The 26459-nt window shown below is 46.7% G+C and overlaps 1 protein-coding gene across 1 annotated transcript in view; it reads left to right on the top strand.

Annotated features, from left to right (window-relative positions):
- The window catches only part of LOC110514058 (transmembrane protein 65), a 73613-nt gene extending 50769 nt beyond the window's left edge, over positions 1 to 22844 (top strand). Inside the window, exons 6-8 of the mRNA XM_036935266.1 lie at positions 6563 to 6605; positions 20962 to 21067; positions 22455 to 22844. Of these exons, the coding sequence (XP_036791161.1) occupies positions 6563 to 6605; positions 20962 to 21067; positions 22455 to 22601 (296 nt within the window). The 3' untranslated portion in view covers positions 22602 to 22844. The remainder of the gene's footprint in view (positions 1 to 6562; positions 6606 to 20961; positions 21068 to 22454) is intronic.
- Positions 22845 to 26459: the final 3615 nt, after the last annotated feature.

The following is a 26459-nucleotide window of genomic DNA, read 5'->3' as shown; positions in this document are numbered from 1 at the left end:
GCCTGTGTTCTGGGACAACAACATATTGACTCCTGGGGTAGTTGAGGTCTGCAGCATCACCTATGGCTGGCCTGTGTTCTGGGACAACAACATATTGAATTCTGGGGTAGTTGAGGTCTGCAGCATCACCTATGGCTGGCCTGTGTTCTGGGACAACAACATATGTATTGTGATAGTGGGAGATTGTTTTCTGTTTGGTATTCTCTTTTTCCCCTCAGATATATTCCTCTGAGCAGGAAACCTTCTGTTCTCTTGATTATGGTTAACAGTTACAGCACAAAGGCATTTCACTGAGCCCTTTACTATTTTTGACCACAGTTCAAATGAATTCAGATCCAGTATAGTATTCTATGTGGAGTAAATTAATTCAGATACAGGATAGTATTCCATGTGGAGTAAATGAATTCAGATCCAGTATAGTATTCCATGTGGAGGAAATGAATTCAGATCCAGGATAGTATTCCATGTGGAGTAAATGAATTCAGATACAGGATAGTATTCCATGTGGAGGAAATGAATTCAGATACAGGATAGTATTCCATGTGGAGTAAATGAATTCAGATCCAGGATAGTATTCCATGTGGAGGAAATTAATTCAGATCCAGGATAGTATTCCATGTGGAGGAAATGAATTCAGATACAGGATAGTATTCCATGTGGAGGAAATGAATTCAGATCCAGGATAGTATTCCATGTGGAGGAAATGAATTCAGATCCAGGATAGTATTCTATGTGGAGTAAATGAATTCAGATACAGGATAGTATTCCATGTGGAGGTGTGTCTGCTGGTCATATAGCTCTGCTGTATAATAGACTGTGAATCCTCTCCCACTGAGATGCTGCAGGGCTATTTCAGTGAACAGTAGAAAGACAAGGCTGTGATGTTCTGGACCCAGAACTCTACTATAACTAACAGCAGGCTGGACCCAGAGCTCTACTATAACTACCAGCAGGCTGGACCCAGAGCTCTACTATAACTACCAGCAGGCTGGACCCAGAACTCTACTATAACTAACAGGGTCCAGGGCTCTACTATAACTAACAGCAGGCTGGACCCAGAACTCTACTATAACTAACAGGGTCCAGAACTCTACTATAACTACCAGCAGGCTGGACCCAGAACTCTACTATAACTAACAGCAGGCTGGACCCAGAACTCTACTATAACTAACAGCAGGCTGGACCCAGAACTCTACTATAACTAACAGCAGGCTGGACCCAGAGCTCTACTATAACTAACAGCAGGCTGGACCCTGAGCTCTACTATAACTAACAGCAGGCTGGACCCAGAACTCTACTATAACTAGCAGCAGGCTGGACCCTGAGCTATACTATAACTAACAGCAGGCTGGACCCTGAGCTCTACTATAACTAACAGCAGGCTGGATCCAGAACTGTACTATAACTAGCAGCAGGCTGGACCCTGAGCTCTACTATAACTAACAGCAGGCTGGATCCAGAACTGTACTATAACTAGCAGCAGGCTGGACCCAGAACTCTACTATAACTAGCAGCAGGCTGGACCCTGAGCTATACTATAACTAACAGCAGGCTGGACCCTGAGCTCTACTATAACTAGCAGGGTCCAGAGCTCTACTATAACTAACAGCAGGCTGGACCCTGAGCTCTACTATAACTAGCAGGGTCCAGAGCTCTACTATAACTAGCAGCAGGCTGGACCCAGAGCTCTACTATAACTAACAGCAGGCTGGACCCAGAACTCTACTATAACTAACAGCAGGCTGGACCCAGAACTCTACTATAACTAGCAGCAGGCTGGACCCAGAACTCTACTATAACTAACAGCAGGCTGGACCCAGAGCTCTACTATAACTAGCAGCAGGCTGGACCCTGAGCTCTACTATAACTAACAGCAAGCTGGACCCAGAGCTCTACTATAACTAGCAGGGTCCAGAGCTCTACTATAACTACCAGCAGGCTGGACCCTGAGCTCTACTATAACTAGCAGGGTCCAGAGCTCTACTATAACTAGCAGGGTCCAGAGCTCTACTATAACTAGCAGCAGGCTGGACCCAGAGCTCTACTATAACTAACAGCAGGCTGGACCCAGAACTCTACTATAACTAACAGCAGGCTGGACCCAGAACTCTACTATAACTAGCAGCAGGCTGGACCCAGAACTCTACTATAACTAACAGCAGGCTGGACCCAGAGCTCTACTATAACTAGCAGCAGGCTGGACCCTGAGCTCTACTATAACTAACAGCAGGCTGGACCCTGAGCTCTACTATAACTAGCAGGGTCCAGAGCTCTACTATAACTAACAGCAGGCTGGACCCTGAGCTCTACTATAACTAGCAGGGTCCAGAGCTCTACTATAACTAGCAGCAGGCTGGACCCTGAGCTCTACTATAACTAACAGCAAGCTGGACCCAGAGCTCTACTATAACTAGCAGCAGGCTGGACCCTGAGCTCTACTATAACTAACAGCAGGCTGGACCCAGAGCTCTACTATAACTAGCAGGGTCCAGAGCTCTACTATAACTAACAGCAGGCTGGACCCAGAGCTCTACTATAACTAGCAGGGTCCAGAGCTCTACTATAACTACCAGCAGGCTGGACCCAGAGCTCTACTATAACTACCAGCAGGCTGGACCCAGAGCTCTACTATAACTAACAGGGTCCAGAGCTCTACTATAACTAACAGGGACCAGAGCTCTACTATAACTAACAGGGTCCAGAGCTCTACATGTCAGCTGATCTGAGGAGAGGGAAATGGACGTGTCAGCTGATCTGAGGAGAAGGAAATGGACGTGTCAGCTGATCTGAGGAGAGGGAAATGGACGTGTCAGCTGATCTGAGGGAAATGGACGTGTCAGCTGATCTGAGGGAAATGGACGTGTCAGCTGATCTGAGGGAAATGGACGTGTCAGCTGATCTGAGGAGAGGGAAATGGACGTGTCAGCTGATCTGAGGAGAGGGAAATGGACGTGTCAGCTGATCTGAGGGAAATGGACGTGTCAGCTGATCTGAGGGAAATGGACGTGTCAGCTGATCTGAGGGAAATGGACGTGTCAGCTGATCTGAGGGGAGGGAAATGAACGTGTCAGCTGATCTGAGGAGGAGAGAAGAAGAGAGAACAACTTTTGATCGAATTTCACTTTGAACACAGTGTTTCTTCACCCTGTTATGAAAGTACCAGAGGGGATAAAGGAGAATATCACTAGTTTTGCCGTCTGTCTGTAATCGAATTTCCACACTGCTGTGTTTCTGAAACAAGCCTGCTGCGTTTCTAACAGATAGACTAACATCTAAGAGAGTCTTAACGGTACTGTACATACCGCACAACATCTACACCAGAGAAACAAAATGCTGAGATAGTAAGATTCTTGGGGAGTTCTGAGTGTCCACAGGGGATACTAAATTGGATTATAAATCATGTCGGCGGCTTTAAATTGACAAATGAATTGGAATCATCAGTCAAATCCAACCTGAAGTTGAAGGCTTTCTATGTAAACTCCAGCTGGTCATGTGACCTATTGTACTTCTCACTATCCAATTGTTCAATATGATGGATGTTGTTTTGGACTTATATTAGGCTCTGATCTTGTTAAATAAGTCTGAGTACACATTCTCTCCCTCTCTCTCTGGATGGCTGCCTAAAACCTGCAGAAGCCCTGCTACAGTACTGTTACAGCCTGGACTACATTACCACTACCCTATGGGTCCTGGTTATAAGTAGTACACTACCCTATGGGCCCTGGTTATAAGTAGTGCACTACCCTATGGGCCCTGGTTATAAGTAGTGCACTACCCTATGGGCCCTGGTTATAAGTAGTGCACTACCCTATGGGCCCTGGTTATAAGTAGTGCACTACCCTATGGGTCCTGGTTATAAGTAGTGCACTACCCTATGGGCCCTGGTTATAAGTAGTGCACTACCCTATGGGCCCTGGTTATAAGTAGTGCACTATACAGGGAATAGGGTGCCATTTGGGACAAAACCATGAGGCTGAAATAAGTTACAGACAGCTGACCTTGAAACAGTTGTAATTCCATTGGTCCTGCTCTCTCTCTCTCTCTCTCTCTCTCTCTCTCTCTCTCTCTCTCTCTCTCTCTCTCTCTCTCTCTCTCCTCCAATCAAGATTCACTATCTTCACAATGTAGTTTTAGGTTCAGACTACTGTATCTGCACCCTGAGAAAAAAGGGTTCCAAAAGTGTTCTTCGGTTGTCCTCATAGGAGAACCATGTTTGGTTACAGGTAGAAACCTGGTTCCGCAATATAACTATTTTGGGTTCCATATAGAACCTTCTGTATAAAGGGTACTACATGGAACTTTAAAAAATTCTACCTAGAACCAAAAGTGTTCTGCCTGGAACCAAAACGGGTTCTTCAAAGGGTTCTCCTATGGGGACAGCCGAAAAAAACATTTTAAGGTTCTAGATCCTTTGTTGGTTCTTAATCTTCAATACAGCAATTTTGTTTATGGGCCGTTCTAATGTGACGTTCAGTGTGTGTTTGATATTGAAATACATAGATTGATGTGTTAACATGGGTATCTGTTGACATTAAACAGACCCCTTGTCCCTCGCAGCCTACATGACTCCAGAACGACCCTGCGTTGCCATGACATTCAGATCAATGATTGTTCCAGGCACGTCAGTCACAGTTAAAACACATCAGTCCTGTGGGTCGTGATTCTGTCTGTCTCAGTCTCTGGACAGACGCAAGTGTAAATAAACTGTTTTCAGCATCGAACGAGCAGGAAGAGCAGATGAAATCCATTAACAAACCAGCTGTACGGTAATTCACATTTGGCTCTGTCGCATCTCATTTACCATGATTTTCTCTCTATTAGTTCAGGTGCATTCTGTCTAATGACGAGTCAGAGACACAGCCTGCTGTCTAATGACGAGTCAGAGACACAGCCTGCTGTCTAATGACGAGTCAGAGACACAGCCTGCTGTCTAATGACGAGTCAGAGACACAGCCTGCTGTCTAATGATGAGTCAGAGACACAGCCTGCTGTCTAATGACGAGTCAGAGACACAGCCTGCTGTCTAATGACGAGTCAGAGACACAGCCTGCTGCCTAATGACGAGTCAGAGACACAGCCTACTGTCTAATGATGAGTCAGAGACATAGCCTGCTGTCTAATGACGAGTCAGAGACACAGCCTGCTGTCTAATGACGAGTCAGAGACACAGCCTGCTGTCTAATGACGAGTCAGAGACACAGCCTGCTGCCTAATGATGAGTCAGAGACACAGCCTGCTGCCTAATGATGAGTCAGAGACACAGCCTGCTGTCTAATGATGAGTCAGAGACACAGCCTACTGTCTAATGATGTCAGACACACAGCCTGCTGTCTAATGATGAGTCAGAGACACAGCCTGCTGTCTAATGATGAGTCAGAGACACAGCCTGCTGTCTAATGATGAGTCAGAGACACAGCCTGCTGTCTAATGATGAGTCAGAGAGACATCCTGCTGTCTAATGATGAGTCAGAGACACAGCCTACTGTCTAATGATGTCAGACACACAGCCTGCTGTCTAATGATGAGTCAGAGACACAGCCTGCTGTCTAATGATGAGTCAGAGACACAGCCTGCTGTCTAATGATGAGTCAGAGACACAGCCTGCTGTCTAATGATGAGTCAGAGACACAGCCTGCTGTCTAATGATGAGTCAGAGACACAGCCTACTGTCTAATGATGTCAGACACACAGCCTGCTGTCTAATGATGAGTCAGAGACACAGCCTGCTGTCTAATGATGAGTCAGAGACACAGCCTGCTGTCTAATGATGAGTCAGAGACACAGCTACTGTCTAATGATGAGTCAGAGACTCAGCCTGCTGTCTAATGATGAGTCAGAGACACAGCTTGCTGTCTAATGATGAGTCAGACACACAGCCTACTGTCTAATGATGAGTCAGAGACACAGCCTGCTGCCTAATGATGAGTCAGAGACACAGCCTGCTGCCTAATGATGAGTCAGAGACACAGCCTGCTGTCTAATGATGAGTCAGAGACACAGCCTACTGTCTAATGATGAGTCAGACACACAGCCTGCTGTCTAATGATGAGTCAGAGACACAGCCTGCTGTCTAATGATGAGTCAGAGACACAGCCTGCTGTCTAATGATGAGTCAGAGACACAGCCTACTGTCTAATGATGTCAGACACACAGCCTGCTGTCTAATGATGAGTCAGAGACACAGCCTGCTGTCTAATGATGAGTCAGAGACACAGCCTGCTGTCTAATGATGAGTCAGAGACACAGCCTGCTGTCTAATGATGAGTCAGAGACACAGCCTGCTGTCTAATGATGAGTCAGAGACACAACTACTGTCTAATGATGAGTCAGAGACACAGCCTGCTGTCTAATGATGAGTCAGAGACACAGCTACTGTCTAATGATGAGTCAGAGACATAGCTACTGCTACAGCCTGCTCCACTCCTCTCCGTTCCAACTCTACACCGTGTTTTGTGTTTTAATGGATCTCATTGGAGCATACAACGACCTTTAACCTCTTGATGTCATCAACCAGTCCTTCACCCAGGCAGAACCATGACCTCCCTCTCTTCTCTCTCTGCAGCTGCTGCCCTGGGGAACCTTGTGTCGGACCTGGCTGGACTCGGGTAAGAAAAGGCAGATCAAACCAATCGTCTGTTAGGGCTGATACAGTCCCTGGTGGAGTCCTATTGTAGTCACACTGTGTACAGTCCCTGGTGGAGTCCTATTGCAGTCACACTGTGTACAGTCCCTGTTAGCATCCTATTGTAGTCACACTGTGTACAGTCCCTGTTAGCATCCTATTGTAGCCGCTATAGGAAGATTGCTACAGTCCTTGTTAGCATGCTATTGTTGCCGCTATAGGAAGATTGCTACAGTCCTTGTTAGCATCCTATTGTAGTCGCTATAGGAAGATTGTTACAGTCCTAATGTGGTTTCTGAGAACTCTCCAGACTTCTTCATTGTGAGAACTGATTATTTGCGGAGAACAACTGCAAAAAAGACTACCTGGAATGTGCACAATGTAATTATAGGTAAACAGTAAACCTGTCAGGATGAAACTGGAGAGAGGTTTATGATGTCCTCTAACCTGTCAGAATGACACTGGAGAGAGGTTAATGATGTCCTCTAACCTGTCAGGATGAAACTGGAGAGAGGTTAATGATGTCCTCTAATGTCATGTACTGTCATGTTGTGTCTTGTCTCTGTCCTTTCCCTTCACCCTGTCTCCCTCTGCTGGTCGTTGTTAGGTTACCTTTTCTCCCCCGCTTTCCCCCAGCTGTTCCTTGTCTCCTCTAACTACCCATTCACCCCGTTTCCCACCTGTTCCCTTTTTCCCTCTGATTAGGTCCCTATATCTCTCTCTGTTTCTGTTCCTGTCCTTGTCGGATTCTTGTTTGTTGTGTTTCATGCCTGAACCAGACTGTCGTCATGTTTGCTGTAACCTTGTCTTGTCCTGTCGGAATCTGCCGGTCCGTCTGAGCCTACCTATGTTTGGTAATTAAAGAAGCTCTGTTTAAGTTAATTCGCTTTTGGGTCCTCATTCACGCACCGTAACAGAAGAATCCGACCAAGAATGGACCCAGCGACTTCGGATCCTCTCCACTCAGCCGTCGGGATCCAGGGAGCGATGCTAGGCAGACACGAGCAGGAAGTGTCTGCTGCTCGACATGCCGTTGAGACCCTGGCCACCCAAGTCTCCAACCTCACAGAACAGGTTCACCATCTCCGCCTCGATCCACCGGCCACTTCCAGGGCTTTCGAATCTCCGGAGCCCAGAATCAATAACCCGCTGTGTTACTCTGGGGAGCCCACTGAATGCCGCTCGTTCCTCACCCAGTGTGATATTGTGTTTTCTCTCCAGCCCAACACTTACTCCAGGAGCACTGCTCGTGTCGCCTACGTCATATCTCTCCTTATTGGACGGGCTCGTGAGTGGGGCACGGCAATCTGGGAGGCAAGGGCTGAGTGTACTAACCAGTATCAGGACTTTAAGGAGGAGATGATACGGGTTTTTGATCGATCTGTTTTTGGGGAGGAGGCTTCCAGGGCCCTGTCTTCCCTATGTCAAGGCAATCGATCCATAACAGACTACTCTATTGAGTTTCGCACTCTTGCTGTCTCCAGTGGCTGGAACGAGCCGGCCTTGCTCGCTCGTCTTCTGGAGGGTCTCCGCGCAGAGGTAAAGGATGAGATTCTCTCCCGGGAGGTTCCTTCCAGCGTGGATTCCTTGATTGAACTCGCTATTCGCATTGAGCGACGGGTTGATCTTCGTCACCGAGCTCGTGGAAAGGAGCTCGCGCTCTCCGTCGCTCCCCTCTCCGCATCACTACCATCTTCCTCTGCCGGCTCGGGTGCTGAGCCCATGCAGCTGGGAGGTATCCGCATCTCGACTAAGGAGAGGGAACGGAGAATCACCAACCGCCTCTGTCTCTATTGCGGTTCCGCTGGTCATTTTGTCACTTCATGTCCAGTAAAAGGCCAGAGCTCGTCAGTAAGCGGAGGGCTACTGGTGAGCGCTACTACTCCTGTCTCTCCTTCAAGATCCTGCACTACCTTGTCGGTCCATCTACGCTGGACCGGTTCGTCAGCTTCCTGCAGTGCCTTAATAGACTCTGGGGCGGAGGGCTGTTTTATGGACGAGACCTGGGCTCGGGAACATGACATTCCTCTCAGACAGTTAAAGGAGCCCACGGCCTTGTTCGCCCTGGATGGTAGTCCTCTCCCCAGGATTCAGCGTGAGACGCTACCTTTAACCCTCACTGTTTCTGGTAATCATAGTGAAACCATTTCTTTTTTAATTTTTCGTTCACCTTTTACACCTGTTGTTTTGGGCCATCCCTGGCTAGTTTGTCATAATCCTTCCATTAATTGGTCTAGTAATTCTATCCTCTCCTGGAACGTCTCTTGTCATGTGAAATGTTTAATGTCTGCTATCCCTCCTGTTTCCTCTGTCTCTTCTTCACAGGAGGAGCCTGGTGATTTGACAGGGGTGCCGGAGGAATATCACGATCTGCGCACGGTGTTCAGTCGGTCCAGGGCCACCTCTCTTCCTCCACACCGGTCGTATGATTGTAGTATTGATCTCCTTCCGGGAACCACCCCCCCCCGGGGTAGACTATACTCTCTGTCGGCTCCCGAACGTAAGGCTCTCGAAGATTATTTGTCTGTAGCTCTTGACGCCGGTACCATAGTCCCCTCCTCCTCTCCCGCCGGAGCGGGGTTTTTTTTTGTCAAGAAGAAGGACGGGTCTCTGCGCCCCTGCATAGATTATCGAGGGCTGAATGACATAACAGTGAAGAATCGTTATCCGCTTCCTCTTATGTCTTCAGCCTTCGAGATCCTGCAGGGAGCCAGGTTTTTCACTAAGTTGGACCTTCGTAACGCTTACCATCTCGTGCGCATCAGGGAGGGGGACGAGTGGAAGACGGCGTTTAACACTCCGTTAGGGCACTTTGAATACCGGGTCCTTCCTTTCGGCCTCGCTAACGCTCCAGCTGTCTTTCAGGCATTAGTCAATGATGTCCTGAGAGACATGCTGAACATCTTTGTTTTCGTTTACCTTGACGATATCCTGATTTTTTCACCGTCACTCCAGATTCATGTTCAGCACGTTCGACGTGTCCTCCAGCGCCTTTTAGAGAATTGTCTTTTTGTGAAGGCTGAGAAGTGCACTTTTCATGCCTCCTCCGTCACATTTCTCGGTTCTGTTATTTCCGCTGAAGGCATTAAGATGGATCCCGCTAAGGTCCAAGCTGTCATTGATTGGCCCGTCCCTAAGTCACGCGTCGAGCTGCAGCGCTTTCTCGGCTTCGCGAACTTCTATCGTCATTTCATCCGTAATTTCGGTCAGGTGGCAGCTCCTCTCACAGCCCTTACTTCTGTCAAGACGTGCTTTAAGTGGTCCGTTTCCGCCCAGGGAGCTTTTGATCTCCTCAAGAATCGTTTTACATCCGCTCCTATCCTTGTTACACCTGACGTCTCTAGACAGTTCGTTGTCGAGGTTGACGCGTCAGAGGTGGGCGTGGGAGCCATTCTTTCTCAGCGCTCCCTCTCTGACGACAAGGTCCACCCATGCGCGTATTTTTCTCATCGCCTGTCGCCGTCGGAACGTAACTATGATGTGGGTAACCGCGAACTGCTCGCCATCCGGTTAGCCCTAGGCGAATGGCGACAGTGGTTGGAGGGGGCGACCGTTCCTTTTGTCGTTTGGACTGACCATAGGAACCTTGAGTACATCCGTTCTGCCAAACGACTTAATGCGCGTCAGGCGCGTTGGGCGCTGTTTTTCGCTCGTTTCGAGTTCGTGATTTCTTATCGTCCGGGCTCTAAGAACACCAAGCCTGATGCTTTGTCTCGTCTCTTCAGTTCTTCAGTAGCCTCCACTGACCCCGAGGGGATTCTCCCTGAGGGGCGTGTTGTCGGGTTGACTGTCTGGGGAATTGAGAGGCAGGTAAAACAAGCGCTCACTCACACTCCGTCGCCGCGCGCTTGTCCTAGGAACCTTCTTTTCGTTCCCGTTCCTACTCGTCTGGCCGTTCTTCAGTGGGCTCACTCTGCCAAGTTAGCCGGCCACCCTGGCGTTCGGGGTACGCTTGCTTCCATTCGCCAGCGTTTTTGGTGGCCCACCCGGGAGCATGACACGCGTCGTTTCGTGGCTGCTTGTTCGGTCTGCGCGCAGACTAAGTCCGGTAACTCTCCTCCTGCCGGCCGTCTCAGGCCGCTTCCTATTCCCTCTCGACCGTGGTCTCACATCGCCTTAGATTTTGTCACCGGACTGCCTTCGTCAGCGGGGAAGACTGTTATTCTTACGGTTGTCGATAGGTTCTCTAAGGCGGCTCATTTCATTCCCCTTGCTAAGCTTCCTTCTGCTAAAGAGACGGCACAAATCATCATCGAGAATGTTTTCAGAATTCATGGCCTTCCGTCAGACGTCGTTTCGGACAGAGGTCCGCAATTCACGTCTCAATTTTGGAGGGAGTTTTGCCGTTTGATTGGGGCTTCCGTCAGTCTCTCTTCCGGCTTTCACCCCCAGTCTAACGGTCAAGCAGAACGGGCCAATCAGACTATTGGTCGCATCTTACGCAGTCTTTCTTTTCGCAACCCTGCGTCTTGGTCAGAACAGCTCCCCTGGGCAGAATACGCCCACAACTCGCTTCCTTCGTCTGCGACCGGGCTATCTCCTTTTCAGAGTAGCCTCGGGTACCAGCCTCCGCTGTTCTCATCTCAGTTCGCCGAGTCCAGCGTCCCCTCCGCTCAGGCTTTTGTCCAACGTTGCGAGCGCACCTGGAAGAGGGTCAGGTCTGCACTTTGCCGTTATAGGACGCAGACTGTGAGGGCTGCTAATAAGCGTAGAACTAAGAGTCCTAGATATTGTCGCGGTCAGAGAGTTTGGCTCTCCACTCAGAACCTTCCCCTTAAGACGGCTTCTCGCAAGTTGACCCCGCGGTTCATTGGTCCGTTCCGTATTTCTCGGGTCATTAATCCTGTCGCAGTTCGACTTCTTCTTCCGCGATACCTTCGTCGCGTCCACCCGGTCTTCCATGTCTCCTGCATCAAGCCCGTCCTTCGCGCCCCCGCTCGTCTTCCCCCCCCCCCCCCCCCATCCTTGTCGAGGGCGCACCCATCTACAGGGTCCGTAGAATTTTGGACATGCGTCCTCGGGGCCGTGGTCACCAGTACCTCGTAGATTGGGAGGGGTACGGTCCTGAGGAGAGGAGTTGGGTTCCCTCTCGGGACGTGCTGGACCGTGCGCTGATCGAGGATTTCCTCCGTTGCCGCCAGGTTTCCTCCTCGAGTGCGCCAGGAGGCGCTCGGTGAGTGGGGGGGTACTGTCATGTACTGTCATGTTGTGTCTTGTCTCTGTCCTTTCCCTTCACCCTGTCTCCCTCTGCTGGTCGTTGTTAGGTTACCTTTTCTCCCCCGCTTTCCCCCAGCTGTTCCTTGTCTCCTCTAACTACCCATTCACCCCGTTTCCCACCTGTTCCCTTTTTCCCTCTGATTAGGTCCCTATATCTCTCTCTGTTTCTGTTCCTGTCCTTGTCGGATTCTTGTTTGTTGTGTTTCATGCCTGAACCAGACTGTCGTCATGTTTGCTGTAACCTTGTCTTGTCCTGTCGGAATCTGCCGGTCCGTCTGAGCCTACCTATGTTTGGTAATTAAAGAAGCTCTGTTTAAGTTAATTCGCTTTTGGGTCCTCATTCACGCACCGTAACATCTAACCTGTCAGGATGAAACTGGAGAGAGGTTTATGATGTCCTCTAACCTGTCAGGATGAAACTGGAGAGAGGTTAATGATGTCCTCTAACCTGTCAGGGTGAAACTGGAGAGAGGTTAATGATGTCCTCTAACCTGTCAGGATTAAACTGGAGAGAGGTTAATGATGTCCTCTAACCTGTCAGAATGAAACTGGAGAGAGGTTAATGATGTCCTCTAACCTGTCAGGATTAAACTAGAGAGAGGTTAATGATGTCCTCTAACCTGTCAGAATGAAACTGGAGAGAGGTTAATGATGTCCTCTAACCTGTCAGGGTGAAACTGGAGAGAGGTTAATGATGTCCTCTAACCTGTCAGGATGAAACTGGAGAGAGGTTAATGATGTCCTCTAACCTGTCAGGATGAAACTGGAGAGAGGTTAATGATGTCCTCTAACCTGTCAGGATGAAACTGGAGAGAGGTTAAGAGAGGCATGTAATTTCCATCATAGGTACACTTCAACTATGACAGACAAAATGAGAAAAAATAATCCAGAAAATCACATTGTAGGATTTTTAATGAATTGATTTGCAAATTATGGTGGAAAATAAGTATTTGGTCAATAACAAAAGTTTATCTCAATACTTTGTTATATACCCTTTGTTGGTGCTCCCTCTGCTGTTTCCTGAGGTCCACGATCATCTCCTTTGTTTTGTTGACGTTGAGTGAGAGGTTGTTTTCCTGACACATACTCCCGAGTGCCCTCACCACTTCCCTATAGGCTGTCTTGTCGTTGTTGGTGATCAAGCCCACTACTGTTGTGTCGTCTGCAAACTTGATGATCGAGTTGGAGGTGTGCATGGCCACGCAGTCATGGGTGAACAGGGAGTACAGGAGGGGGCTGAGCACGCACCCTTGTGGGATCAGTGGAGATGTTGTTTCCTACCTTCACCACCTGGGGGTGGCCCGTCAGGAAGTCCATGACCCGTCAGGAAGTCCAAGATTGCACAGGGCGAGGTTGAGACCCAGGGCCTCAAGCTTAATGCTGAACTTGAGGGTACTATGTTGTCTTACATAGGTGTTCCTCTTGTCCAAATGGGATAGGGCAGTGTGCAGTGTGATGGCAATTGCATCGTCTGAGGACCTATTGGGGCGGTATGCAAATTGCAGTGGGTCTAGGGTGATAGGTAAGGTGGAAGTGATATGATCCTTGACTAGTCTCTCAAAACACTTCATAATGACAGAAGTGAGTGCTACGGGGTGATAGTCATTTAGTTCAGTTATCTTTTCCTTCTTGGGTTCAGGAACAATGGCGGCCCTCTTGAAGCATGTGGGGACAGCAGACTGAGATAGTGAGAAATGTAATATGTCCGTAAACACACCAGCCAGCTGTGTCTGCGCATGCTCTGACGACACGGCTAGGGATGCCGTCTGGGCCGGCAGCCTTGCGAGGGTTAACCCGTTTGAATGTCTTACTCGCGCCGGCCATGGAGAAGGAGGTGGGGGTGGTGCAGTCCTTGGTAGTGGGCCACGTCGGTGGCACTGTATTATCCTCAAAGCGGGCGAAGAAGGTGTTCAGTTTGTTACATAACACAGCAACCACATAACACAGCAACCACATAACGCAGTAACTACATAACACAGCAACTACACAAGACAGCAACCACATAACACAGCAACTACATAACACAGCAACTACATAACACAGCAACTACATAACACAGCAACTACATAACACAGCAACCACATAACACAGCAACTACACAACACAGCAACTACATAACACAGCAACTACATAACACAGCAACCACATAACACAGCAACTACACAACACAGCAACCACACAACACAGCAACCACACAACACAGTCGTAGTACATAACACAGCAACTACATAACACAACAACCACATAACACAGCAACCACATAACACAGCAACCACATGACACAGCAACTACATAACACAGCAACTACACAACACAGCAACCACATAACACAGCAACTACATAACACCGTCGTAGTACATAACACAGCAACCACATAACACAGCAACTACATAACACAGCAACCACATAACACAGCAACTACATAACACAGTAACCACATAACACAGCAACTACATAACACAGCAACCACATAACACAGCAACTACATAACACAGCAACTACATAACACAGCAACTACATAACACAGCAACTACATAACACAGCAACCACATAACACAGCAACTACACAACACAGCAACTACATAACACAGCAACCACATAACACAGCAACCACATAACACAGCAACCACATAACACAGCAACTACATAACACAGCAACTACATAACACAGCAACTACATAACACAGCAACCACATAACACAGCAACTACATAACACAGCAACAACATAACACAGCGACCACATAACACAACACAGCTGTTGTCATAGCTTCAGGGGGAAGATGAACAGGGACTCTGTTGTCATAGGTTCGGGGGGAGATGAACAGGGACTCTGTTGTCATAGCTTCAGGGGGAAGATGGACAGGGACTCTGTTGTCATAGCTTCAGGGGGGAGATGGACAGGGACTCTGTTGTCATAGCTTCAGGGGGAGATGAACAGGGACTCTGTTGTCATAGCTTCAGGGGGGGAAGATGAACAGGGACTCTGTTGTCATAGCTTCAGGGGGGGAGATGAACAGGGACTCTGTTGTCATAGCTTCAGGGGGAAGATGGACAGGGACCCTGTTGTCATAGCTTCAGGGGGAAGATGGACAGGGACTCTGTTGTCATAGCTTCAGGGGGAGATGAACAGGGACTCTGTTGTCATAGCTTCAGGGGGAGATGAACAGGGACTCTGTTGTCATAGCTTCAGGGGGAGATGAACAGGGACTCTGTTGTCATAGCTTCAGGGGGAGATGAACAGGGACTCTGTTGTCATAGTTTCAGGGGGAAGATGGACAGGGACCCTGTTGTCATAGCTTCAGGGGGAAGATGGACAGGGACCCTGTTGTCATAGCTTCAGGGGGGGAAGATGGACAGGGACCCTGTTGTCATAGCTTCAGGGGGAGATGAACAGGGACTCTGTTGTCATAGCTTCAGGGGGAGATGGACAGGGACTATGTTGTCATAGCTTCAGGGGGAAGATAGACAGGGACTCTGTTGTCATAGCTTCAGGGGGGAAGCTCATTCCACCATCGGAGGGCATATCTTCAGGGGGAAGCTCATTCCACCATCGGAGGACATATCTTCAGGGGGAAGCTCATTCCACCATCTGTTGTCATATCTTCAGGGGGAAGCTCATTCCACCATCGGAGGGCATATCTTCAGGGGGAAGCTCATTCCACCATCGGAGGGCATATCTTCAGGGGGAAGCTCATTCCACCATCGGAGGACATATCTTCAGGGGGAAGCTCATTCCACCATCGGAGGACATATCTTCAGGGGGAAGCTCATTCCACCATCGGAGGGCATATCTTCAGGGGGAAGCTCATTCCACCATCGGAGGACATATCTTCAGGGGGAAGCTCATTCCACCATCGGAGGGCATATCTTCAGGGGGAAGCTCATTCCACCATCGGAGGGCATATCTTCAGGGGGAAGCTCATTCCACCATCGGAGGGCATATCTTCAGGGGGAAGCTCATTCCACCATCGGAGGACATATCTTCAGGGGGAAGCTCATTCCACCATCGGAGGGCATAGCTTCAGGGGGAAGCTCATTCCACCATCGGAGGGCATATCTTCAGGGGGAAGCTCATTCCACCATCGGAGGGCATATCTTCAGGGGAAGCTCATTCCACCATCTGTTGTCATATCTTCAGGAGGAAGCTCATTCCACCATCGGAGGGCATATCTTCAGGGGAAGCTCATTCCACCATCGGAGGACATATCTTCAGGGGGAAGCTCATTCCACCATCGGAGGGCATATCTTCAGGGGGAAGCTCATTCCACCATCGGAGGGCATATCTTCAGGGGGAAGCTCATTCCACCATCGGAGGACATATCTTCAGGGGGAAGCTCATTCCACCATCGGAGGACATATCTTCAGGGGGAAGCTCATTCCACCATCGGAGGGCATATCTTCAGGGGGAAGCTCATTCCATCATCGGAGGGCATATCTTCAGGGGGAAGCTCATTCCACCATCGGAGGGCATATCTTCAGGGGGAAGCTCATTCCACCATCGGAGGGCATATCTTCAGGGGGAAGCTCATTCCATCATCGGAGGGCATATCTTCAGGGGGAAGCTCATTCCACCATCGGAGGACATATCTTCAGGGGGGAAGCTCATTCCACCATCGGAGGACATATCTTCAGGGGGAAGCTCATTCCACCATCGGAGGACCAGGACCGAGAAGGTCTGGTGTTGAATAACAGCGTGTATTTTGATTAATGATGATTTAAAACATTTTTCCCCCATATTTTTATGATTCCATGCACATACGTCTGTACGCCAGAAGGTTTTCTGCCGTGCATATTTACTGGTTGAATTTAATATTTCCATATTTCGTATTATGGTAATTTCATAGTACATCACTCCAGCAATGAATGGGATCTTTCCTCTGGTGATCCCTTAAAGCTCAGGACTTGTATTCATAAATCTCAGAGTGCTGATCTAGGATCAGTGTTTTTTAGCTCATAAAGAAGGGCGCAGCTGAACCTGAACCAGAACTCTTATTCTGAGAAACTTTTTTGAATCAAATCAAGTTTATTCGTCACATGCCCAGGTTTTTACAGCTGGTGTAATAGAGACAGTGTAATGCTTTACTTGCCACTGTTCCTCAACCGTACAGAATAATGTCAAGTTTACAGCAGGTGTAATAGAGACAGTATAATGCTTTACCTCCCTCTGTTCCTCAACCGTACAGAATAATGTCAAGTTTACAGCAGGTGTAATAGAGACAGTATAATGCTTTACCTGTCTCTGTTCCTCAACCGTACAGAATAATGTCAAGTTTACAGCTGGTGTAATAGAGACAGTATAATGCTTTACCTCCCTCTGTTCCTCAACCGTACAGAATAATGTCAAGTTTACAGCAGGTGTAATAGAGACAGTGTAATTACCTGTCTCTGTTCCTCAACCGTACAGAATAATGTCAAGTTTACAGCAGGTGTAATAGAGACAGTATAATGCTTTACCTCCCTCTGTTCCTCAACCGTACAGAATAATGTCAAGTTTACAGCAGGTGTAATAGAGACAGTGTAATTACCTGTCTCTGTTCCTCAACCGTACAGAATAATGTCAAGTTTACAGCAGGTGTAATAGAGACAGTGTAATGCTTTACCTGTCTCTGTTCCTCAACCGTACAGAATAATGTCAAGTTTACAGCAGGTGTAATAGAGACAGTGTAATGCTTTACCTCCCTCTGTTCCTCAACCGTACAGAATAATGTCAAGTTTACAGCAGGTGTAATAGAGACAGTATAATGCTTTACCTGTCTCTGTTCCTCAACCGTACAGAATAATGTCAAGTTTACAGCAGGTGTAATAGAGACAGTGTAATTACCTGTCTCTGTTCCTCAACCGTACAGAATAATGTCAAGTTTACAGCAGGTGTAATAGAGACAGTATAATGCTTTACCTCCCTCTGTTCCTCAACCGTACAGAATAATGTCAAGTTTACAGCTGGTGTAATAGAGACAGTGTAATGCTTTACCTCCCTCTGTTCCTCAACCGTACAGAATAATGTCAAGTTTACAGCAGGTGTAATAGAGACAGTGTAATTACCTGTCTCTGTTCCTCAACCGTACAGAATAATGTCAAGTTTACAGCAGGTGTAATAGAGACAGTATAATGCTTTACCTCCCTCTGTTCCTCAACCGTACAGAATAATGTCAAGTTTACAGCTGGTGTAATAGAGACAGTGTAATGCTTTACCTCCTTCTGTTCCTCAACCGTACAGAATAATGTCAAGTTTACAGCTGGTGTAATAGAGACAGTATAATGCTTTACCTCCTCAACCGTACAGAATAATGTCAAGTTTACAGCAGGTGTAATAGAGACAGTATAATGCTTTACCTCCCTCTGTTCCTCAACCGTACAGAATAATGTCAAGTTTACAGCAGGTGTAATAGAGACAGTGTAATGCTTTACCTCCCTCTGTTCCTCAACCGTACAGAATAATGTTAAGTTTACAGCAGGTGTAATAGAGACAGTATAATGCTTTACCTGTCTCTGTTCCTCAACCGTACAGAATAATGTTAAGTTTACAGCAGGTGTAATAGAGACAGTATAATGCTTTACCTGTCTCTGTTCCTCAACCGTACAGAATAATGTCAAGTTTACAGCAGGTGTAATAGAGACAGTATAATGCTTTACCTGTCTCTGTTCCTCAACCGTACAGAATAATGTCAAGTTTACAGCTGGTGTAATAGAGACAGTATAATGCTTTACCTGTCTCTGTTCCTCAACCGTACAGAATAATGTCAAGTTTACAGCAGGTGTAATAGAGACAGTGTAATTACCTGTCTCTGTTCCTCAACCGTACAGAATAATGTCAAGTTTACAGCAGGTGTAATAGAGACAGTGTAATTACCTGTCTCTGTTCCTCAACCGTACAGAATAATGTCAAGTTTACAGCAGGTGTAATAGAGACAGTGTAATGCTTTACCTCCCTCTGTTCCTCAACCGTACAGAATAATGTCAAGATAACAGCTGGTGTAATAGAGACAGTGTAATGCTTTACCTCCCTCTGTTCCTCAACCGTACAGAATAATGTCAAGTTTACAGCAGGTGTAATAGAGACAGTGTAATTACCTGTCTCTGTTCCTCAACCGTACAGAATAATGTCAAGTTTACAGCAGGTGTAATAGAGACAGTATAATGCTTTACCTCCCTCTGTTCCTCAACCGTACAGAATAATGTCAAGTTTACAGCTGGTGTAATAGAGACAGTGTAATGCTTTACCTCCCTCTGTTCCTCAACCGTACAGAATAATGTCAAGTTTACAGCTGGTGTAATAGAGACAGTATAATGCTTTACCTCCTCAACCGTACAGAATAATGTCAAGTTTACAGCAGGTGTAATAGAGACAGTGTAATGCTTTACCTCCCTCTGTTCCTCAACCGTACAGAATAATGTCAAGTTTACAGCAGGTGTAATAGAGACAGTGTAATGCTTTACCTCCCTCTGTTCCTCAACCGTACAGAATAATGTCAAGTTTACAGCAGGTGTAATAGAGACAGTGTAATGCTTTACCTCCCTCTGTTCCTCAACCGTACAGAATAATGTAAAGTTTACAGCTGGTGTAATAGAGACAGTGTAATGCTTTACCTCCCTCTGTTCCTCAACCGTACAGAATAATGTCAAGTTTACAGCAGGTGTAATAGAGACAGTGTAATGCTTTACCTCCCTCTGTTCCTCAACCGTACAGAATAATGTCAAGTTTACAGCAGGTGTAATAGAGACAGTGTAATGCTTTACCTCCCTCTGTTCCTCAACCGTACAGAATAATGTCAAGTTTACAGCAGGTGTAATAGAGACAGTGTAATGCTTTACCTCCCTCTGTTCCTCAACCGTACAGAATAATGTCAAGTTTACAGCAGGTGTAATAGAGACAGTGTAATGCTTTACCTCCCTCTGTTCCTCAACCGTACAGAATAATGTCAAGTTTACAGCAGGTGTAATAGAGACAGTGTAATGCTTTACCTCCCTCTGTTCCTCAACCGTACAGAATAATGTCAAGTTTACAGCAGGTGTAATAGAGACAGTGTAATGCTTTACCTCCCTCTGTTCCTCAACCGTACAGAATAATGTCAAGTTTACAGCAGGTGTAATAGAGACAGTGTAATGCTTTACCTCCCTCTGTTCCTCAACCGTACAGAATAATGTCAAGTTTACAGCTGGTGTAATAGAGACAGTGTAATGCTTTACCTCCCTCTGTTCCTCAACCGTACAGAATAATGTCAAGTTTACAGCAGGTGTAATAGAGACAGTGTAATGCTTTACCTCCCTCTGTTCCTCAACCGTACAGAATAATGTCAAGTTTACAGCAGGTGTAATAGAGACAGTATAATGCTTTACCTCCCTCTGTTCCTCAACCGTACAGAATAATGTCAAGTTTACAGCTGGTGTAATAGAGACAGTGTAATGCTTTACCTCCCTCTGTTCCTCAACCGTACAGAATAATGTCAAGTTTACAGCTGGTGTAATAGAGACAGTGTAATGCTTTACCTCCCTCTGTTCCTCAACCGTACAGAATAATGTCAAGTTTACAGCTGGTGTAATAGAGACAGTATAATGCTTTACCTGCCTCTGTTCCTCAACCGTACAGAATAATGTCAAGTAGCAAAGTTCATCCTTTCCGAATAAGTAGACAAATAATAAATAAGTAAAGAGCACAACAATTGGACCCAATATGGGCCAGAGTTTGAGAGCTGTCGATAACGTGGTTCTCCCGTGGGCAGATTCTGCGTGTTGAGAGCTGTCGATAACGTGGTTCTGCCGTGGGCAGATTCTGCGTGTTGACAGAGGGGGGGGGGGGGTTCATCACTGGTTATTTGGACGTATCAGAAACTGGGAGAAGACGGTGCTTAAACTTCTTCGCCTCGTGTTTGCTGCGTGTCCCCACGCGGATCAGAAGGGGCTGGGAGGGTTGGCTGAGGGTAAGGGTAGAGACTTTGTTTTTTTCTGGAACTCTCAATTTCTAACACGTACAGTATGAACACAGAAGTTAATCGTGCAGCTGATCACATTACTTCTGGTTTTACGTCAACAGAGATAGTACAGAGATAATACATTGATGTATGTCACCAAACCTTTTTCTAGTGTGTTTCTAGTATGTAACCATGGTATTTTCCTGTGTTAGCCTTGCAGGTTACGTGGAAGCCCTGGCCTGTCGTTGTGGGTTGGTGGGCCCTGATCTGAACCCCAAACAGGCTGACATGTGGCAGACCAGGGTTAGCACCCACAGTGTGAGTCTCTGTCGTATCTCTGAGAGGACATACTGTCTGAGAGGACATACTGTCCCTCCCTCCCTCCCTCCCTCCCTCCCTCCCTCCCTCCCTCCCTCCCTCCCTCCCTCCCTCCCTCCCTCCCTCCCTCTCTGTCTCTCTGTCTCTCTGTCTCTCTCTCTCTCTCTCTCTCCCTCTCTCTCTCTCTCTCTCTCTCTCTCTCTCCCTCTCCCTCTCCCTCTCTCTCTCTCTCTCTCTCTCTCTCTCTCTCTCTCTCTCTCTCTCTCTCTCTCTCTCCCTCTCTCTCCCTCTCTCTCCCTCTCTCTCTCTCTCTCCCTCTCTCTCCCTCTCTCTCTCTCCCTCTCTCTCTCTCTCTCTCTCTCTCTCTCTCTCTCTCTCTCTCTCTCTCCCTCTCTCTCTCCCTCTCTCTCTCTCTCTCTCTCTCTCTCTCTCTCTCTCTCTCTCTCTCCCTCTCTCTCTCTCCCTCTCTCTCTCTCTCTCTCTCTCTCTCTCTCTCTCTCTCTGTCAGTCCTCTCTGTGTTGCTTAGTGGATCTGGTTGAATAGAGCCCTAAATCAGTCAGAATACATCCTACAGAATATGCTTTTGGTTGTGCAGCCATTTCGCTGAAGACAGTATTTTTATGTGAATCCAGCAGTCAGGCTAATAAAAAATAAACGTTCCTTCACAGAGTTTATTGGCCAAGAGTTGTGTGTAGGTTACGTACTGGTAGCACTGCAGTATTAGTGTTAATACTAGTGTTAGTATTAGTATTAGTGTTAGTATTAGTGTTAGTATTAGTATTAGTGGTAGTATTAGTATTAGTATTAGTATTAGTATTAGTGTTAGTATTAGTATTCGTATTAGTATTAGTATTAGTATTAGTATTAGTGTTAGTAGTAGCGTTAGTATTAGTATTAGTGTCAGTATTAGTATTAGTGTTAGTATTAGTATTAGTATTAGTGTTAGTATTAGTGCTGGTATTAGTGTTAGTATTAGTGTCAGTGTTAGTATTAGTATTAGTATTAGTGTTAGTAGTAGTGTTAGTATTAGTATTAGTGTTAGTATTAGTATTAGTGGTAGTGTTAGTATCAGTGTTAGTATAGTGTTAGTATTAGTATTAGTGTTGGTGTTAGTATTAGTATTAGTATTAGTATTAGTATTAGTGTTAGTAGTAGTGTTAGTATTAGTATTAGTGTTAGTATTAGTATTAGTGGTAGTGTTAGTATCAGTGTTAGTATAGTGTTAGTATTAGTATTAGTGTTGGTGTTAGTATTAGTATTAGTGTTAGTGTTAGTATTAGTGTTAGTATAGTATTAGTATTCGTTTAGTATTAGTATAGTATTAGTATTAGTACTAGGCATCAGAGTAGTAATGGAACGTTGTTTCTTGTTTCGTTTTGTCTTCAGGGTAAAGCCATCGGCGTTGCCATCGGCTGCATCTTAGGGATGTTCCCGCTCCTCTTCTTCAAAGATGAGACGAAGAAGAAAGCAGCGGAGAGGGAGGGTAAAGATGGATCACTAACCTCCATCTCCACTGGCAGCAGCAGCAGTTGAGGCAACTTGACAGAAAGACTCACCTTCTCGGGAAGAGAGAGAGCGAGAGAGAGAGAACTTATCGTTGGACTACCTGCTACTTCACAACCTAACTACTGCGTAATGAATAACCTCAATCAAGCGTGACTACGGATGTCAATTGTTGATGTCAACGTCTTAAATAGTTCCTACTGCAACGTTCAAAAAGCAGTATGAAGAAAAACAACAACGATGATATAAATACAAGTGGACCACTTCTTCCAACCACGTTTCCTGCTGCTTCTTTGGGTTTTGTTTTGTTTTTTGAGTTTGGTGCAACTTTTCCTTTTTTTAAGTTTGGTGTAACTTAGTCCTAATCAGTTAGAGGTGGTCAGGATGGATTTCTGGTGGACTACACTCAATTCAGTTCAATTGAACTTTAATATCTCTCAACGGGGGGGGGGGGGGGGGATATTCCTGCAACATCTGGTGTAAGTAATCAACATGCTGTGTGGCTGTTGTCTCTTTAGATTAAAGGACCGTGTGAGGAGAGGACAAGGCCAGCTGCTATAGCTAGATAACACATTTACAGAAACTATTCAGTCTTCAGTTAGTATACTGAGGTTGGACCTTTCCTACTGGATTTCAGTGGTTAGAGTGTAGGTGTTGGTGTTTGAGAGTATACATCTCTTTGTTTTGGAGGATTTGGTGTTTGAGAGTTTCCATCTCTTTGTTTTGGAGGATTTGGTGTTTGAGAGTTTCCATCTCTTTGTTTTGGAGGATTTAGTGTTTGAGAGTTTCCATCTCTTTGTTTTGGAGGATTTAGTGTTTGAGAGTTTCCATCTCTTTGTTTTGGAGGATTTAGTGTTTGAGAGTTTCCATCTCTTTGTTTTGGAGGATTTAGTGTTTGAGAGTTTCCATCTCTTTGTTTTGGAGGATTTAGTGTTTGAGAGTTTCCATCTCTTTGTTTAGGAGGACTTAGTGTTTGAGAGTTTCCACCTCTTTGTTTTGGAGGATTTGGTGTTTGAGAGTTTCCATCTCTTTGTTTTGGAGGATTTAGTGTTTGAGTTTGAGATGAGGAATTTGAGTAACTCTAGGGAGCCTGTGTAACTTGGGAGAGATTCATATTACTTGTCACTTTTAGATGTTTTGGGACAGTTTACCCCCCCGGAGACCCCATCTTCACTCAGTCAATGAGACCAGATTTGGAAGTCCCATGATACTAGGGTTGTATGGACACCAGGGGTCAGATTTGGAAGGATTGTCCCATGATACTAGGGTTGTATGGATACCAGGGGTCAGATTTGGAAGGATGGTCCCATGAGACTAGGGTTGTATGGACACCAGGGGTCAGATTTGGAAGGATTGTCCCATGAGACTAGGGTTGTATGGACACCAGGGGTCAGATTTGGAAGGATTGTCCCATGAGACTAGGGTTGTATGGATACCAGGGGTCAGGGGTGTCACTCATTCCATGGCCCAGTGTCAGCTGGTTTTTAAGACCAATTAAGAGGGAGACAACCAGGTGAGGGGAGTTCCTAACCAATTAAGACCTAGACAACCAGGTGAGGGGAGTTCCTAACTAACCAATGACGACCTAGACAACCAGGTGAGGAGGGGTGTTCCTAACTAATCAGTGACCTTACTCGATCATTCAAGTACAAACGAGGAGCAAAAACCCACAGACACTCGGCCCATAGACATATAATGGAACGAGTCTGACGCCTGTGGTAAAGGTGGACAGCTTTATTGAGTGCTGGGCATATAATCCTACCACCAGAGGGCGTTGTGGAGCCAACTCACCCCAAGCATGACTGTCTGTGTGCATTATCCACATGAGTTGGCTATTGGTTGTGGAAACTCTCATCTTAACATGCATACGCCTGTAATCTAGTCTCTTATCTGGATATTGAGCAGTATATGGAAAGCAAGCCTACTCACAGCCTCTAGAACTCTGTTGAGTAGCAGTACAGTCCCAGTAACCTCCACTACAGTCCCAGTAACCTCCACTAACAGTACAGTCCCAGTAACCTCCACTACAGTCCCAGTAACCTCCACCACCCTCCCAGTAACCTCCACCACCCTCACAGTAACCTCCACTACAGTCCCAGTAATCTCCACTAACAGTACAGTCCCAGTAACCTCCACTACAGTCCCAGTAAGCTCCACTAACAGTACAGTCCCAGTATCTCCACTAACAGTACAGTCCCAGTAACCTCCACTACAGTCCCAGTAACCTCCACTAACAGTACAGTCCCAGTAACCTCCACTACAGTCCCAGTAACCTCCACTAACAGTACAGTCCCAGTAACCTCCACTACAGTCCCAGTAACCTCCACTACAGTCCCAGTAACCTCCTCTACAGTCCCAGTAACGTCCACTACAGTCCCAGTAACCTCCACTACAGTCCCAGTAACCTCGACTACAGTCCCAGTAAGCTCCACTAACAGTACAGTCCCAGTAACCTCCACTAACAGTACAGTCCCAGTTATCTCCACTACAGTCCCAGTAATCTCCACTACAGTCCCAGTAACCTCGACTACAGTCCCAGTAACCTCCACTAACAGTACAGGTTCATCATCTGCCTGCCTTTATAGCTAGGGATTTGTCCCAAATGGCACCCTTTTGGGACTTTTCTCCAGAGCCCTATGGTGATTCATATTGATGTCCCATTCATTCACACTGAGGTAACCTTATCCTCTCTCTCTCTCTCTCCCTCTCTCTCTGTATGTCTCCCCCCCCCCCCCCCCTTCTCTCTCTCTCTCTGTTTCTCTCTCTGACAGCCTCCTTCAGTGATTATTAAAGCAGTTGTATTCTGAGACAGACCGTATACTACCTTTGGGAACAGATTGTTTTAGAGGTACTGAGAGAGAGAGAGAGAGAGAGAGAGAGAGAGAGAGAGAGGGAGAGAGAGAGACAGAGAGAGAGAAGGGGGAGAGAGGGAGAGAGAGAAGGGGAAGAGAGAGAGACAGAGAGAAGGGGGGGAGGGAGGGAGAGAGAGACAGAGAGAAGGGGGGGAAAGAGAGAGAGAGAGAAGGGGGAGAGAGAGGGAGAGAGAGAGAGACAGAGAGAGAGAGAGACAGGGAGAAGGGGGAGAGAGAGAGAGAGAGAGGGAGAAGGGGGAGAGAGGGAGAGAGAGAGCGAGAGAGGGAGAGAGAGGGAGGGAGAGAGAGAGACAGGGAGAGAGAGAGAGAGAGAGGGAGAGAGAGAGAAACAGGGAGAGAGAGAGGGAGAGAGAGAGAGACAGGGAGAGAGAGAGAGAGAGAGACCATGAGAAGGCTTATAATTTAGCCACAGAGGATCAATAGCTTTTTTTTTTTTTAAATAGCCTAGCTGTGGATTGTAGCCCAATAACAAGGAGTAGCCTACAGTCAGGAACGCACGGCAAATCTGTCAGTGTAAAAAAACAGCACACAGACAACAACAGGCCTTTCTCAACATTTCAAATACAATCGAATACAATGGCTCCTGCTGAAAACACTCTGCTGTAGGCTACCAACATACTAGATCTACTTCCAAATATTGTTTTACAAAAAGAGAGAGAGAAGCTTTTGGCACGAGCACATCGACCATCCCCAGCCAGTGAGCTGTGCATCATGGGGGGAGAGTCAGTGAAACTGGAAGGCATTATTAGGACTATCATTTCCTCCTCATATTGTAACCTACAACGTGTCTCCACACACCGAGGCCTGGGCTAGTGATGGATTCAAGACAAACGCTGTTTTTATTGATCTCAGATTCTCAGTTTGTCCGTGTCAAAGGAGCCTGCCGTTTCTATCATTTTGTGCTGTATTTAAAAAATAATATTCTGGCAAAGTCTCCAGTCGTGTAAATAGATGTGTAATGTAATGTAATTTATGAAAGGCCAACATTTCCCCCGGACCTCGCGGGCTACTAAAA

The sequence above is a fragment of the Oncorhynchus mykiss genome, chromosome 2 (genome assembly GCF_013265735.2).
Source record: "Oncorhynchus mykiss isolate Arlee chromosome 2, USDA_OmykA_1.1, whole genome shotgun sequence".
Lineage (NCBI taxonomy): Eukaryota > Metazoa > Chordata > Actinopteri > Salmoniformes > Salmonidae > Oncorhynchus > Oncorhynchus mykiss.
The sequence above is the reverse complement of the archived record's forward strand: the minus strand, read 5'-3'. Positions and strand labels throughout refer to the sequence as shown.